This window comes from Labeo rohita, chromosome 13 (assembly GCF_022985175.1).
Source record: "Labeo rohita strain BAU-BD-2019 chromosome 13, IGBB_LRoh.1.0, whole genome shotgun sequence".
Classification (NCBI taxonomy): domain Eukaryota; kingdom Metazoa; phylum Chordata; class Actinopteri; order Cypriniformes; family Cyprinidae; genus Labeo; species Labeo rohita.
The window spans coordinates 8,365,818-8,381,609 of NC_066881.1; the positions used below are offsets into that span (position 1 = coordinate 8,365,818).

Here is a 15,792-nt window from a genome sequence, read left to right on the forward strand (position 1 = left end):
GTTAAGGTGTAAGGGATGGGTCAACAGTGTAATTATAAATGTAAATACAAAAATCAATTGCAGATGTATTTACTTGCAGGTATTTTTAAAAATCTAAGTAGAATGTAAAAACATGATTGTACACAATAAGTGCGTTGTATCAAATGATTAATTTAAATGTAAATACATAGTAGTTAAGGCCACCTAATATGAAGTGGGACCCATTTTACTGTTGATCATATTGCCATCATGACCATATTTAAAATCCCGTAATCCTACCCCATAACTAAACTTAACAACTATTAATAAGCAGCAAATCAGGAGTTTGAGGCAAATTCATAGTTAATAGTTCATTAATAGTGGGAACTGATCCTCAAACTAAAGTGAATAGTTGACCAAAAAAAGAAAAATTGTTGAAAATGTTCTTGCTCTCAGGTCATCCAAGATGTAGTTGAGTTTGTATCTTCATTGGAACAGATTTGGAGAAATTTAGCATTACATCACTTGCTCACCACTGAATCCTCTGCAGTAAATGGGTCCAAACAGCTGATAAAAACATCACAAAAATCAACAAATAATCCTCACGACTCCAGTTCATCAATTAACATCTTGTGAAGTGAAAAACTGTGTGTGTGAGTCCTCTATCCTTATTGCTTTCTCCAATGAAAAGGTTGTCTCATCTCAATCAGGAAATAAATATGCACAAATCAAGCACTGTTTACATGCAAAAGAAGCAGTTCTAAACAAATATTCTGATGTTTTGGTCAGCTGTCATTCTGACGGCACCCATTCACTGCAGAGGATCTATTAGTGAGCAAGTGATGTGATGTTTCTCTAATTTTCTCCAAATCTGTTCTGATGAAGAAACAACCTCATCTTCATCTTGGAGATGGCCTGCAGTGTTATTAAAGGAGAAGTCCACTTCCAGAACAACAATTTACACATAATGTTCTACCCCCCCTTGTCATCCAAGATGTTCATGTCTTTCTTTCTTTAGCCGTAAAGAAATTATGTTTTTTGAGTTAAACATTTCAGGATTTTTCTCCATATAATGGACTGATATGGTGCCCCGATTTTAAACTTCCAAAATGCAGTTTAAATGCGGCTTCAAACGATCCCAAATGCAGTTGTAAATGATCCCAGCCGAGGAAGAAGGGTCTTATCTAGCATAACGATTGATTATTTTCATTTTTAAAAATGCAATTTAAAGACTTTTTAGTCTCGCTCGCCTTGTCTTGCACTCCCTGAACTCTGTGTATTCTGACTCAAGACAGTTGTATGTCGAAAAACTCCAATCGTATTTTGTCCCTCAAATTCAAAAATCATTTCAAAATCATCCTACATCGCTGCAGAAGTACTGACACAGTCTTTGCGAAGTGAAGATCAAACACCCTTAACAAAAAAGGTATAATGGTGATATAGGACAGTTTCGAAGTTGAGGGAGAACATGAGATGGGAGTTTTTCGACATACCCTAACTGACATGAACCAGAAAAAACAGTCCAAGCACAGTAAGACAAGAGCGTTTAACATTAAAAAGTATTTAAATTGTATTTTTTAATGAAAATAACCGATTGTTTTGCTAGATAAGACCCTTCTTCCTCGACTGGGATCGTTTACAACCCCATTTGGGATCGTTTGAAGGTGCATTTAAACTGCATTTTGGAAACTCAAACTCGAGGCACCATATCAGTCTATTATATGGAGAAAAAAAAAAAAACATAATTTCTTTATGGCTGAAGAAAGAAAGACATGAACATTTTGGATGACAAGGGGGGTGAGTTACATTACCTGTCAATTTTTGCTCCTTTAAACGTTCAGCAAATTTCTTTTTTTAATTCATTTATTCCTTTAAGTTTTATGTACTATTCAAATCTGAATGTGGTCTACAGTGACAGCAAAACATCTTACTAGCGGTAATAAATGGACCTTATTTCAGCTCGTCTCCTTTGACCATTTCTTCATCTTAGCTGAAAGGATGTCATGGCAACCGAATGCATCGGAAGATTATTTCCTGAAATGCATTTTAGCATTAAAGTATCAGCAAATCCTTCCAGTGGCAAGAAAACACCACCTTTCCTTTATATCTCCTACACTAGATAGAAGATAGAAAGTTGTCAGTGGACTGGTACTAAGTTACTAAAGCTAAAAGATACAACTATGTGCCTTCTTTACCACAAATGCTACATATAAGTACCTAAAGTTTGCATACACTATTAGTACCTTTTGATTATGTACCACCACAGTTTGTGTATTAAGAACCATGAACAACAGTAGCTCATGAAAATAAGAACTGGTGATTTTTCTATCAGTTTTCAGTAAACGCTAAAACCTGACATCTGGTAAAATGAGTAAGAAAATGAAACTATCACCGTTTGCCATGTTCAGCACTCTTGAGATGATGGGTTACATGTAATCTCTGGTGTGACAATAGCTATTCTTCAGTTCACTACCTGTTTTCCATTGTTGGTGGTGGTTTGGTCTTGTAGGGTTAAATAAGACCCTGTAGACATCCGTGTCTGCTACAAAGAGTTCAGAGGGTTCACTAGACAGTTTTAGGCCCTGAATGAGCGCTGGATCTCCATTGTTTAACGTCCTGCAGTATCCTCTGACTCCGTGCAATAACAATGCACTAGACTATCTGTACTTCAGACCTGAACATGTTCATCCAGAGAGCTCTACCTTTAGTCTAAAGGAGTGTATGAGGCACACATGCACGACATTTACTTTGAGTGCGGGAAGAAATGGTTGAATGTACTGACTACTTTTGTGGATGAGATTGTGTATGACATGCTTGTGCTAGCGGCATCTTTGTATTAAAGATGTTGAGTGGTTCATCGTGAGCACTTATTCCAGCATTGGCTGAGCATGGATCACCTTAGTCTGTAAGGTACTATGAAGCGACATTTTTATAAAAGATCTTCGGCCATTGAAACAAGTATTGACACAGTTTGCATCATATCTGCGCATTTGTCCTCTGCTGTCTTATTGGATGCCGGACAGGAAAAGTGGACGTCAACCTCCTCAACACGGTCTCCATGGAAACCTGCCCAGTGCCTATTTATTTTCTTCTAAATAGGACAAGAGGAAGGGGGACAGGAGTATTGTTTCTGATATATTATGAAGAGCAATTTGTTTGTGACCTGGCAGAGGATCAAAATTAGGTCTTTTTTTGAAAAACAAATACATGCTAGGAGACACAACAGGGACTATAATGATTTATAGCTTGATTATTATTCACAGCATTCATAAAACAATGATTAATCCAGATTAAGCTGTTTCCACAGTAGTTTTGGTGTTTCTTTTTTTTTTCTTTTAACTGTCCTAAACTATATGGAAAACCGTTTTTGCCACTAAATGAAAAATGTAAAAAAAAAAAAAAAAAAGTTTCAACATTTTATCTCACAATTCTGACCTTTTTCTCGCAATTTTGACTTTTTGAGTGTAAACTCTCAGTTGGGACTTTTTTTCTCACAAATGTGATATAAACTCACAATTGGGACTTTTTTCCCTCAGAATTATGATATAAACTCACAATTGTGACTTTTTTTCTCAGAAATTCGAGTATAAACTCACAATTGTGACTTTTTTTTTTGTCAGAATTGTGTATAAACTCACAATTGTGACCTTTTTCTCATAAGTGCAATATAAACTCACAATTGTGAATTTTTTTTTTTTTTTTCCCTTTTTTTTTTTTTTCTTCTTAGAATTGTGAATAAAAACTCATCATTGTGACTTTTTTGCAAGAAAAGTGTCAGAATTGTGAGAGAACTGGCAATTACCTTTAATTTTTTATTCAGTGGCGGAAACGGGTTTCGATACTAACCTCAAAAATGGTCAAGAATAACTTGATTTGCTTTTCTGTGTACAACTAGCACTTCTGTTTGTCATTCTGAGTTCTCAAGCTTTTTTTTTTTGGTCTCCTTAACTGACTTTAACTGTCCCATTTATTATTATATTAATTTTCTTTCATATTTCGTTCTTTTATTTTACATCACATGACAGTTGTAGCAATAAATTCCACTGTCCTTGAATTATCACAATAAATTAATACAACTCAATTTGAAGATTTATCTCAACCTTCTAGTTTATTTATTTAGTTATTTTTGCTAATCTAATACCATCTTTGTCCTGGATTGATGTTGGATTGATGGATGATGATTTCTGAACATCTGTAGTCAGAGTTTCCAACATTTAAAAAGATAAATAGAAACTTCTAATTTCAGTAAATAATGTCTTGTCATGGAACAGATGTGTTCTAATTTGGGACAATATTTTTGTTTATTAAATCCAGGATGTAGCTATAAGTGATCGTTCCCATAAGCACTTGAACCAGCCAGGAATGTCCCACTTGAGATCTGGCATTGACCCGTCCGCTGCTGACAGCTCGGGCTGACTAGAATAAATGAAGCAATACAATGTTATGAGAGCTGCTTTTGCAGTGTCATTATTACTGTAAGTTTATTAACCACTAATCCAGCGGACTGATTCTACTGTTATGTTGATCAAAAGACATAACTGTTTTGTTTTAAGGCAAAATGTATTTCTAAAAGGATATCTGTGTGCTTTTGTGTGTGTGTGTGTGGATTCATTCGCACCTGCCGGACACTGGCTCTTTCTCCATTGGCTCAGTTTTTGGGCCTGATGTCTGAATCTGCAAGAGTGACTGGAGTTGAATGAGAAAGACTGTCAAGGGCACAAAGAGACTGTTATTCTCTGAAACCTCACCAGAAATGATAAATGCATGTCTGTATTTGTATACAGCATGAGAAAATATCAGGGTGAGTTGTCAAAAGCATGTCAAGGTTAGCTGAAAAGCAAACAGAAAAAACTGTTAGTTATTATGGGTGAATAGCAAAAAATGTCAGAGCAGTGACTAGATTTTCCAGGGAAAAATAAGAGTGAACAGTTTACCTTTATTTAGGTCTTTAAAAGTTTTTCTTTGCCTTTTTGTCCTAAGTATTTGCACATTGCAGAGTACGTTTTCAGTATTTTCTTAGATTTCATCATACAACAAGTGCGTGGCTTTAATTAAGGCAATATTTCCATATTGTTGCATGTAGGTGCAGCTCAGAGCGGCGTAAGGAGAAATCTCGAGATGCGGCACGCTGCAGGCGCAGTAAGGAGACGGAGGTGTTTTATGAACTTGCCCGCCAGCTGCCTCTCCCACACAGCATCAGCTCACATCTGGATAAAGCGTCCATCATGAGACTGGCCATCAGCTACCTGCGGACACGCAAAATCCTCACTTCAGGTATACGCATCCAAATCCACATGTGCGACTGGACTAGATTAAAAACACACAAACATATTAGATTATTAAATATAAAATATACGCAAAAGTTTGGACATTACAGCATTGATTTGACATAAACAAAAACTAATTTTAGTTTTAGTGATTTTGTTGATTTTAGTTTTAGAGCACTCTATTTTTTAAGACAAAATATGATAGATTTTTAATAAATCTACCATTTATCATAATAATAATACTAATAATAAAATAATAAAATAGATAGCTAAATTATTATAACTATAATTCAAATAGTTGTGCATTACATGCATTCCTTTACTATGTAGTCCAACTCATCCACATAAATAAATAAATAAATAAATAAAATGATGATGATGATGATTATTGTATATATTATATTATTATAATTTTAATATTTGTGCATTACTTTGTGCAACAACAATAATAATAATAATTATTATTATTATTACTATTATTATTAATAATAATAATTATATTAATAATTATATAATTTTCATAATTGTTGTGCATTACTTTGTGCAATAATAATAATAAATAATAATAATAAACATTTATTATTATTATTTATTATTATTATTATGTTATTATTTCAATATTTGTGTATCCCTAGTACTGAAGATGTTCACATGCTTTTCCTTCACTATGTGGTCCAACTCATCCACAAAAATAAATAACATAAAATAGCAAAATTATTATTATTATTATTATTTATTATTATTGTTGGGCATTTTAGCATAGATTTGGCAATATGGCATTGACAAAACCTATTTAATTTAGATTTTTAATATCTGCCATTCATCAGTTATGAGCCAAAGCATGAAAATATTGATAATTTTATGTTTCGGACATAATTTTAATATTTGTGCATCACTAGTTCTGAAAATGCCTTTAATTTACTATGTTACAACTTTTTATATAACTTTTATGTGCTTAAATGTTTATTTACAAATGTAAAATAATTAAAATAATTATATTGTTTTGTAATATAATATCAGTAAATACTATTTCCATAATCAAATCTGGTGGATAACAAAGCAAAGAGCAAATACAATGTTAATACAACGATTGGTGCTGCTGTCTATATAGTTATATTTGCAATTTGCTAAAGGTTATCACACGGGTGACTCCTCTGTTAGTACAACATCACAGACCATGCGACTCAGCTTGACGTCACGTCAAAGAAAGAGTCGTGTTGCAAATACACAGTGTGCTGATAATCAAATTCTAAAGCTCTAGTTTGATCTCTTATCTGGGTTCACCATCATTAGCCCTGCACTGTTATGAGGAAATGTTTAGTCGTGATGTCAGACAGCATTAAAGTTACTGTTGTATTATACAAATGAGGAGGCGCTTTATGTGAGGACATAATTTCGTTAGTGAATATTGGACCTGCTGTAACGGTGTCTGGGTTAATTATGTTTAGCTGTAGGTGCTAATCTTATAAATCAAAGACAGCATGTGATGAATACAACAATTTAATGAAAACCTACAGAGTATGTTTAATAATGGATACGGCAAGCTTCAAGTGATATGAATGTGTGCGAAGTGTTAAAGGCAGAGTTCACATAAAAATTATTTTCTTCTCTCATGTTGGTCAGATGTTGACAATATTGGATTGTGATTCAGGCTGTCAAGGTGTAAAAAGCACATCATAGCAGTGTAAAAGTATCATAAAGTCTATTAAAAATGTGTCATTGTTCACATTACACAGTATCACTGATGTAATATAGCATACATATATATATTAGTGTTTAGGTTTTAGTTAATAAAAACCCTGTTGTGTGCTGTTTGCCAAATCTTCTAAAGTCATATGGAAGAAACGGGCTGAAATTTAATTCTGAATTTATTGCTGAAAATATTTCCCTCCGCTATAGCATTCAAATGAAAACATTATGCAAATTTTTATTTTTATTTTTTATTTTTATTTTTTTTGTGAAAATCATTGGGGTTTTAGACAACACGAGGGTGAGTGTATGACGACCGAATGCTCCGCTCCAGATCTTGTGAAAGTTTCTTAGACCAGAACAGGTATTTTGAGAGGATGTGAGCGTGTTCGTATTGTTTGTGTGTCTTTATTATAAAATTAGACTCTCCGGAAGCTGGACAAAGGAGCCCCTGCATTCAACATTCCATTCTGTGTTTGCACAGACACTGTAAAGAGGACAGGGAACACAATTAGTACGCAGTCAGAACGCAGAATCCACCTCGGTTTGGAGCAACCGAAAGACTCGCGCTGCCGGACTTGAAGTGACATGACAGTCAAATGTTCATGTTCATGCAACATGCAGAAATGGGAGGAGGGAGGGAGAGAGGGAGGGGAAAGAGACACTGAAAAGCAGCCCTGTCAGTATGAGATGGCACATCAGATAGTGTTATCAGCAGGTCTGTGCGCTCTGTGCTGGAAGCATGATTGGTGCTTTCTTTAAGGCTGGCGCTCTCCGTTTCAGGCCAGCCAAAACACAGGCCAGCCCTGGCGCCACACATCCATCCATCCCTCCTCCTCCTCCCGCCATCACCCTAGCTATGCTGAGGGTGCATGGGAAACACCTTTTATATAAGATCCATAGTCCCTGTGCACTGATGCTAACAGCTGATTCGTTCGCCCACCGATTCGCTCTTTTCGTCTCTGGGCGGCTCGAAAAAGTATGTTATGAAATAATCGTTGATGAGATGTAATCTCGTTGAAATCAGTGACTCACCGCGGCTGTGGCTGCAATTATGATTCAGTACATACTCGTACAAATAGGCCAAAACAAAACATGGTCGTTTCATGTCGTTTTGAAGCGCATGTCATCTTTAGGCTGAAAACTATATGCGGAAATAGTTGTTGGCATGTTTATCAGTAAGAAGCCATTTCCTCGAGTTCAGTCTGTTCAAAGTTCAGAGACCAAAGGTGTTTAGATGTATGTCACAGCTAGTGTCTGTAAAGTTTTTGTTTTGGTTTGGTTTTGGGTCATTTTGTTGTGTTTTCTGTTATATTATAATTTTGTGTTATATTTTGGATTGTTTTATGAATTTTTGTGGTGTTTGTGTGTGTGTGTATGTATTTTGTTTAGGGCTGTGTTTTGCATGTTTCATTTTGTTTTTTGTGTTTTGTTTGTTTGTTTGTTTGTTTATTGTTTGTATGTATTTTTTTGGGTTGTTTTGTGTGTGTGTGTTTTTGTTTGTTTATTGTGTTATGCATTTTGGCGTGTGTTTGTGCGTGTTTCGTGTTTTTTTTTGTTTGTTTGTTTGTTTGTTTGTTTTTTTTGGGGGGGGCAAGTTTTTTGGGGGTTTTATTGTGTTTGTTTGTTTCTTTATGTAATTTGTTTTGGGTTGTATGTTGTTTTATTTTGTTTTTGTGTTTTGTTTGCCTGTGTTTATATATTTAGTTTGGGTTGTGTTTGTTTTTTGTATGTTTTTTTTGTTTTGTTTGTTTGTGTAATGTAATTTGTGTTTTGTGTTGTGTTTTTTTGGGGGGGGGCGTTAGTTTGTTTATTTTGTATGTATTTTGTTTAGGTTGTTTTGTGTGTGTGTTGTTGTTGCTTTAGTTTGTTTATTGTGTTATGTATTTTGGTGTGTGTTTGGGTGTGTGTGTTTGGGGGGTTTATTTGAGTTTTTTGAGTTTTATTTTGTTTGTTTATGTATTGTGTTTTGTGTGTGTGAGTGTGTTTGTGTGTGTGTTGTTGTTGTTTTGTTTTTTTTTTTGTGTTTGATTTTGTTTCTTTGTTTATTGCGTTTATGTATTTTGTTTTAGCTTGTGTTTTGTTGTTGTTTTATTTTGGGTTTTGTGTTTTATTTTTTGTTTCTTTGTTTATTGTGTTTATTTTGGGTTATGTTTTGTGTGTGTTTTTTGGGGGGTGGGGTGTTTTTATTCATGTTTTATTTTGTTGTGTTTATGTATTTTGTTCTGGTTTGGTTTTGCATGTGTGTGTGTTTTGTTTTTTGTGTTTTATTTTGTTTGTTTGATGTGTTTTTGTATTTTGTTTTGGTGTGTTTGGTGTGTTTTTTTTGTTTTTTAGTGTTTGCATGTGTTTTGTTTTAGGTTGTGATTTGTGTTTGTGTTTTTTTTTTATTTTGTGTGGGGGTTTTTTTTTGGTTTGTTGACATGTTTTGTCTTGGGTTGTGCTTGTAGTGTTTGTATTTAGTTTTTTCTGTTGTGTTTCATTTTGCTTTACATTATTAACAACACCCAATTAACTTCAGCACATATTATGTAAAGCAAACCATTCTGTAATCTCAATAGGCAAAAGCGTTACCAGATGTTCTGCGTGACCTTGAGATATCAGTAGTCAATATCAATATCTCCACAGCTCAGGTGATTATATGCACTTGCGGACACATGTCTATCAGCAACAGATGTATTCAGATCAGTACTCTTCTTTCCAGATAATCAATTTCTGAAACCCCAAATTTGGGTGCAGTTTTGTTTCATCTCAGAATAAAAGCCGCGGGACAAGAACCCCTTCAAAGACGTAATTCCAATTCTCCTGGGGCCGTGGCCTCTAGGCTCGGCCCAAATCCAGCCCTGGGCTCTCAATGGGCCTTGAGAAAGTTTCTTATCTGGAGGAAGCACACTGGAGCAATCACAGGCTTCCGACCCCCCAGCGTGGAGCCTCTCTGTTCTCCATGTCCTTGCCACTCCACCTCCCTCCTGAAGCTCTGCCAGATCTACTGCAGGATTCAACCAAAGTCCCCCCCTGTCCATATATCGATGGTGGTATCACCAACCGAGTGGGAATCTTGGTTTTGCCAAATGATCGCTTGACTTTATCAGCTACTTGTTTAACGCTTTATGCGTCAGAAATAAAAATGAACGCATGAGATGCACATGCTACGTATATACTGTATCTTTACATTGCCTTGCGTAAGTTTGTGTATTTTTCCAAAAGTGCGTATGATCGTCAGAGAAGCATAACCACAAATATTGGCCCCTTCCCATACGTTTCTCACAGATGTGGGTTTTCCACATAACAGCTGGCGTTTGTCTCTTTAAATTGAAAGACTCCACAGATTTAGTGCCGTCAAACAGCGGGACATTGTGGGTGTCTGTGTGTCACTATATGTGGGTATTTGGTTTGTGTGTGTGTGGAGCTGAGGGCAGTAACAGAAGGGAGGTCAGTGTTGTTGGGAGGGTTCGGAGTAGCAGGATGAAGTTGCTGTTGTTTATTTTGGACGTCCGCCAGAGACTTAAGAGCCAGAACGAGACTAGCGAGTGTGCGCGCACTCACATGCACACATGCATACTCAAACTCTCATGTTTGTGCCCCGTTGCAGGCTGCGCTTCTGCCACAGAGACGACTGACGTCGACAGACTGATGGACAGTTGGTATCTGAAGTCACTGGGTGGCTTCATCAGCGTGGTAACATCAGACGGTGACATGATCTTCTTGTCGGAGAACATCAACAAATTCCTGGGTCTCACACAGGTGAGTATGAACTCTGGCCCAGTAACGTACACATTCAAATGATTCACTTTCCAGACAGATACTCACCTTTGGTCCTGTTATTATTAGCTGTTTGTCTGTTTGGCTTTTATTTCCTCTGGGTTCACTTAATCATAGGCAGACGAGATGCCATTATTAACCACAGCACAAGCCCGTTTCCTTTAAGCACTGTATGGGAGGAAGGATGTGTGACTTTTTTCGTACCCCTGCAGAAGCTCTTGGACTTATCTCATGCTTGCCAATTGCTTCCTTGCACATGGCTGCTGTTTTGTAGAACTGTGGCCTGTTATCTATTTGTTATCTGATAAATTGCTATTATGATAAAGATTAAAGATCCATAATCTTTGTGAATCACAAGAATATGTCCACCAGATCATATTTCACTACTCTCTCTCTATCTCTCTCTATATAATGCTAAATATAATTAGTAATGTAAAATAAATAGTGGTGAATTATATACAAATATTTAGACATTTTGGAACAACAAAATTCATTGTATTACAGTACTTTGACTGTTAAAGTGAAACATTTACTGTATTATAGTAATATGAATTAATTGAGAATCAACCTTGAAAATGAGAATCACAAGAAACTAGGGATGCCCTTTTTCTGGTCGACTAGTAGTCTTTCATTTTAAGCATTAGTCGACTAATCGCATGTTTATTAATATACCATTTAAATCATATTAATGAGCATTTAATTGCTTACATAGCCTGATGAGCGCTCAAGCATGCACACAAAACTTGCCAAGCACACCGGCAAAAGTAATGATTATGAATGTGTCAGGGAAAAACTGTAAGGAGGCTGCATTAACTTAATAATAATTTATTGATAAACTTTTTTTTTTTTGTTTGTTTTGGGCTTAAGAGATGAAGTCGGCGACACTGACTCGTCATCTCCAGAGTACTGATGCACCTGTATGCATGTTTCATACAGATTACATAATCTGAGAATATTTGTTTTCCATTTGAATTGGTTCATTTAAAAGTTAACATTTCGCTTTCTGTAGATACATTTTTTTGCATGCCTGTAAGGCAAGTATATATTGAGTTTCAGAGTTTCCACTCAAGTTCACAGAGACTGATATGGCAGAAAGCACATTCTGTTTGCTTTCATTATTTTACAAAAGTGCAATGTTTCGTTGTTATTGTGAGTGCACACAAAGAAAAGTAAAGTCGTTACAGATCGAAAGGTGTATTACTTGTATCTGTATGACCAAAAATTATGAAGTATTTTAAGAGCAAATGACCGTATCGGCACCTCAATCTGTCATGCAGTGAGCGTGTTACTATTCAGCTTCCACACGGACACTTTAATGGCGCACATTTTTTTGGAAGTGATCATGAAAACAATCAAAATAATTTCTTAATCATAACGATTAATCTTCATCTTCTTTATGCAAAATGTAATTAATGCTATATACACTGTCATTCAATCCAAAGATTTTTTTTACATTTTTGAAATAAGTCTCTTATACTCACTGTATTTATTCGAAATTCTCTTTTCTATTTAAATATATTTTAAAATGTACTTTATTCCTTGGATTTAGTCCATGTCACATGATCCTTCCATCATTCTAATATGCTGGTTTGCTGCTCAAGAAACATTTCTTATCATATTGTTTATTAAAGAGAAATTTTACCCAAAAATGAAAAATACTCCATGATTTACTCTCACTCAAGCCATCCTAGGTGTATATGACTTTCTTCTTTCAGACGAATATAAATGGAGTTATGTTAAAAAATGCCCTGGCTCTTCTGAGCTTTATAATGGCAGCGAATGGGTGTTGAGATTTTGAAGTCCAATAAAGTGCATTCATCCATCATAAAAAGTGCTCCACATGGCTACGAGGGTTAATAAAGGCCTTCTGAAATGCCTTCTAACCTTCTAACAGTTATGGCGTTTCAGCAGATGACGTAGCTCCGGTGAGAATTGATGAACGTGGAAGTGCAGTGGAGAGAGCAAAACAAAATACTGGTCACAAAACAGAAGTACAAAACAAGGATTTGTAAAGAAAAATGTTTTCGGAGGATTTCAGTATAAGCCAAGAGGAGACTGTAAATAAAACTTGGTTCTCGCGAAACTAGCATATTTTCACCGAGCTTACGTCAACACTCATCTGCTGGAACGCCACTCTCTTATGAACGTGTATGATAGTAGTAGTAGTAAAATATAGTTTAGCACTTTTTATGATGGATGGATGCACTTTATTGGACTTCAAAATCTCAACACCCATTCACTGCCATTATTAAGCATGGAAGAGCCAGGAAATTTTTTAATATAACTCTGATTGTATTTGTCTGAAAGAAGAAAGTCATATACACCTACGATGGCTTGAGGGTGAGTAAATCATGAGGTAATTTTCGTTTTTGAGTGAAAAACATACAGTTTGAACAGTAGTGCAATATATCATGAGATTCACCTGTTATGAAAACTAGATTGTTTCATGATATGCAATGACAATACCTGCATGTCTTTCTCTGTAGGTGGAACTCACAGGGCACAGTATCTTTGATTTCACTCACCCCTGTGACCACGAGGAGATCCGCGAGAACCTCAGCCTCAAAGCTGGTATGTCACTTCTGTTTATTCAGCTTCACTAGCTGCAAATCCTGCTATATGTAGACAAAGCGTGTGTGAGAATGCCAGAGAACAGCCAATCAAACATGAGCAGAGAAATGTGGGGAGGTCAGCCTGCATACAGTGTCTCTCATACAGTATTTCTCTTCTTTTATATTTTCATGGGAAAATCTGCATGGTAAAATGTGTTAAACATGATTCAAACGTGTATTAATCGCAAGTTTCTAGCATTTTCGGGTTTACTCTGAATTACTCTGAATTGCTTACCAAAAGCATGTGAAAGCATCCAGCTTTCAAAGTGTAGTTCAGCATGGGCTCTGCATGTCAAATTCACTTTACATGCTTCCTTTATATGGGCTTTTTTCTTATGAAGATGAATTAGATAATAGTGGTTTTAGCCGTAGAGAAAGAGGAGCTGGAGCCTCTCAAGAAACATTCTTATCTCTTCTGCAAACAGACTTGCAGAAATACCAAAACCAGTATGTAAAGGCCTAATGTAAAGTAAACACATAGCTTCATAGGAGAGGATTAGTTATGTGAAACAATAATAATCATGCCTTAAAAAACATGCACCCACAGTCCCTTCCCCTTTTATTCTGGGTCTCTTTTATTTGACCTCCACACTTTCCTACCCATCTTTGCATGCCTCTCATAACCTCTCACCTCTGTGTTGTTAAGGTCAAATTTCATTGTGCTATTTCAGGTGTTTGCCTCCTTCACTATAATAAAACAAGCTGTTGAGAGGGTCAGGTGGTCACCTGTGTCGTGTGTCCAAACCAAGGCTTGCATGCTGCTCTTTATCATGAATTTTCATTTGATGGTATTTTAAAAGATTAATTTAATTAATGTTTTTTTTTTTCCTTCATTTAATTACCACTGTTTTTGATGATAAAATTGTATTAAAAATTAAGAGAGAAATTTTTAGCAGACAACACAAAATTTCTGAAAAAAGAAAATAAATAAAATCCAAAACAACTGATTAGACATTTTTTGATTTAAACTGGTACAACATAATCCAAAAATAAATAAATAAAAAGCAGTTATTTGGAAAAAAAAATTAAATGGATTTTAGAGGGTCCTATAAAACTTGTAATAAATTGTTGTTAAATTATATAAGTTTAGACATGCTTTTTGATGACAAAAATTTAAATTAAACCATTAAAATGGAAACTACAAATAAAAGTACAAACTTAGAAAAAACAAACAAAAAAAAGATTTCAGACTCTACTGGTATGGAAGGTCGTTTCCACCACTGAATTAAGGTCATTCTGATTTTTAACTCAAAATTCTGACTTATGTCAGATGTAAACGTGCAATTGCAAGTTATAAAGTCAGAATATCAAGATATAAACTCGCATTTGACTTTTTTTTTTCCCTCAGAATTGCGTGATGTAAACTCGCAATTGTGATGAGAAAAAAAACTCAGAATTGTGAGGTTTAATTTAATACTCACAATTCTGACTTTTTTTTTACTCTCAATTGACTTTATATCACACTATTGGCTATTAACTGGCAGTTGTGAGTTTATATCACAATTCTGAGATAAATATCAGAATTGTGAGTTTATATCACACAATTCTTTAAAAAAGTCAGATTTGTGAGTTTATATCACAAAATTCGGAGGAAAAAAGTCAGAATTGTTAATTTATATCACATAATTCTGAGGAAGAAGTCAGAATTGTGGGTTTTTATCATGCAGTTCCAAGAAAAAAAGTCAGATTTGTGAGTTTATATCACATAATTCTGAGGAAGAAGTCAGAATTGTGAGTTTATATCATAATTCTGAGGAAAAAAGTCAGAATTTTGAGTTTTTATCATAATTCTGAGGAAAAAAGTCAGAATTTTGAGTTTTTATCATAATTCTGAGAAAAAAAGTCAGAATTTTGAGTTTTTATCATGCAATTCTGAGAAAAAAAGTCAGATTTGTGAGTTTATTTCATAATTCTGAGGAAAAAAGTCAGAATTTTGAGTTTTTATCATGCAATTCTGAGAAAAAAAATCAGATTTGTGAGTTTATATCACATAATTCTGAGGAAAAAAGTCAGAATTTTGAGTTTTTATCATGCAATTCTGAGAAAAAAAATCAGATTTGTGAGTTTATATCACAAAATTCGGAGGAAAAAAGTCAGAATTGTTAATTTATATCACATAATTCTGAGGAAGAAGTCAGAATTGTGGGTTTTTATCATGCAGTTCCAAGAAAAAAAGTCAGATTTGTGAGTTTATATCACATAATTCTGAGGAAGAAGTCAGAATTGTGAGTTTATATCATAATTCTGAGGAAAAAAGTCAGAATTTTGAGTTTTTATCGTAATTCTGAGAAAAAAAGTCAGAATTTTGAGTTTTTATCATGCAATTCTGAGAAAAAAAGTCAGATTTGTGAGTTTATTTCATAATTCTGAGGAAAAAAGTCAGAATTTTGAGTTTTTATCATGCAATTCTGAGAAAAAAAATCAGATTTGTGATTTTATATCACATAATTCTGAGGAAAAAAGTCAGAATTTTGAGTTTTTATCATAATTCTGAGAAAAAAAGT

The 15,792-nt window shown here is 34.9% G+C and overlaps 1 protein-coding gene across 1 annotated transcript in view; it reads left to right on the forward strand.

The window, feature by feature from the left end:
- Positions 1-15,792, forward strand: part of epas1b (endothelial PAS domain protein 1b) — a 56,246-nt gene that overhangs the window by 16,349 nt on the left and 24,105 nt on the right. The window contains exons 2-4 of the mRNA XM_051125427.1: positions 5,042-5,232; positions 10,507-10,658; positions 13,163-13,247. Coding sequence (XP_050981384.1) covers positions 5,042-5,232; positions 10,507-10,658; positions 13,163-13,247 — 428 coding nt within the window. The remainder of the gene's footprint in view (positions 1-5,041; positions 5,233-10,506; positions 10,659-13,162; positions 13,248-15,792) is intronic.